General features: G+C 48.9%; 1 protein-coding gene across 1 annotated transcript; it reads left to right on the top strand.

Annotated features, from left to right (window-relative positions):
• The first annotated feature begins 615 nt into the window (after positions 1–615).
• On the top strand, positions 616–1,211 carry LOC136474240 (target of rapamycin complex subunit LST8-like). Its single transcript, XM_066471834.1, has 4 exons — positions 616–705; positions 780–874; positions 974–1,053; positions 1,151–1,211. The coding sequence occupies exons 1-3, from the start codon at positions 628–630 to the stop codon at positions 1,047–1,049; spliced, it is 249 nt and encodes an 82-aa protein (XP_066327931.1). The 5' UTR covers positions 616–627; the 3' UTR covers positions 1,050–1,053; positions 1,151–1,211.
• The last annotated feature ends 510 nt before the right edge of the window (positions 1,212–1,721 follow it).

Below are 1,721 nucleotides of genomic sequence, written 5' to 3'. Positions count from 1 at the left end.
GCTCCGCGCGCCCACGCGCCCGCCTGGGCCGGGACGCTGGCCCGTTCAATCTCGGCCGTCCGTCCAGATCCGATGCCGACCCGCGCGTTTCGCTTGGAATAAAACTCGATGCAGCGCACTCCCGAGGAAAACCCTAGCTCATTCTTTCCGGCCCTCTCTCTCTTCTCTCTCGTCGCTCTCTCTCCTTTCCTCAGTACAGCAGCAACAGTCACCGAGTGAGAGGCCGAGAGCAACGACGGTGGAGCGGGAGGCATGGCGCCGTCACCGGCCCCCTCGCCGGCGTGTGCGCTCCCCAGCGGGTGAGCGCGCCGCCGTCGAGCGGCCTGGCCGCGGCGCCTCTTTGGTCGGAGCCCGGCGAGCAGCGCCCCCGAGCTGTCTTCTTTTCCCCACGCGTCGGCGTGCGAGCAGCGCTGCGCAGCGACGAGGTAGGCCACCCCTTCCCCTTCTTCCCCTTTTGGTTTTTCTTCGTTTTTGTTCTCGGATTTCATCCGATTTGGGGATTAGGGTTAGGGTTTGGGGATGGGGTTTCACTGTTTTCTTTTTCCCGAATTTATTTCGGGTTTTAGGGTTCGATTTTGACATGAAAACGAGCCCTGCTTCTTTAACCCAGTTAGATCTCTGACAGTCATGTGGGATGGGAGTATGGTGGTTGCTGCAAATAACCGTGGGACATGTTACGTTTGGCGCCTGCTTAAGGGTACTCAGGTCAGTCTGTTCTGCAAATAACCGTATAAATATAGAGTTTGTGATTTCTGAATTTTTCAAATTCTGTTATGTAGACAATTACCTGCTTTGAACCTCTGCACAAACTGCAAGCCCATGATGGCTACATTTTGAAGTGCCTGCTTTCACCAGAATTTTGCGATCCTAACAGGTAATGTAATAATGGTCTAAAAGGCTATTTTTCATGGTTCTTCCAGTGTATTATTGTGTCCTCTTGGGTTCCATGTGACATTCTTGGGTTTGTTTGCAGGTATCTTGCCACAGCATCATCTGACCACACTGTAAAGATTTGGAATGTTGATGGCTTCAAGTTGGAAAGAACTTGAGTCGGTAATGTTTGGAGTCTTCTTTTAACAATTCTCCATCTCATACTCATCTTATGTTTCCGAATGAGATCCTGAAACATCACTGGCAATCAACTTCTTAGGCCATCAGCGCTGGGTTTGGGACTGTGTATTCTCGGTCGATGGTGCTTATCTGATAACAGGTATGAACTACACCGTGTTGCCCTCTGCCTTCTCCGATGATTCATCAGTTGCACAGTTAACCGGTCTGTTCTCTCTTGCAGCTTCTTCAGACACCACAACGAGGCTATGAAAGATGTCAACCGGAGAGGCCATCAGGGTGTACCAGGGTCATCACAAGGCCACTGTGTGCTGCGCTCTCCATGATGGGGCAGAATCAGCGCCCTCATAAGCATGTTGTGGCTGCTTTCCTGTACATACTTTGGATTGCATAACTTTTTTTTTCACTCTTAACTTATGACCTGGTAGCGTTTAACGCCCAGTTGTTGAAATGCGGGGCTGTATATATGTATATTTGTGGTTACGCATTGAATTTTTGTGGATGTATATATGTATATTTGTGGCGGTCAGATTCGAATTTGAATTATATATATATATGGTCAGATTTGAATTTGAATTATTTATTTTTTTTGCTCGAAAATCCACTGTAGGGGCGGTTCTTGATTGAACCGCCCTTATAAATACACACAGCAG

Source organism: Miscanthus floridulus, chromosome 8 (genome assembly GCF_019320115.1).
Source record: "Miscanthus floridulus cultivar M001 chromosome 8, ASM1932011v1, whole genome shotgun sequence".
Taxonomy (NCBI): domain Eukaryota; kingdom Viridiplantae; phylum Streptophyta; class Magnoliopsida; order Poales; family Poaceae; genus Miscanthus; species Miscanthus floridulus.
Note: the sequence above shows the minus strand (reverse complement) of the source record. Positions and strands in the feature narration are given on the sequence as shown.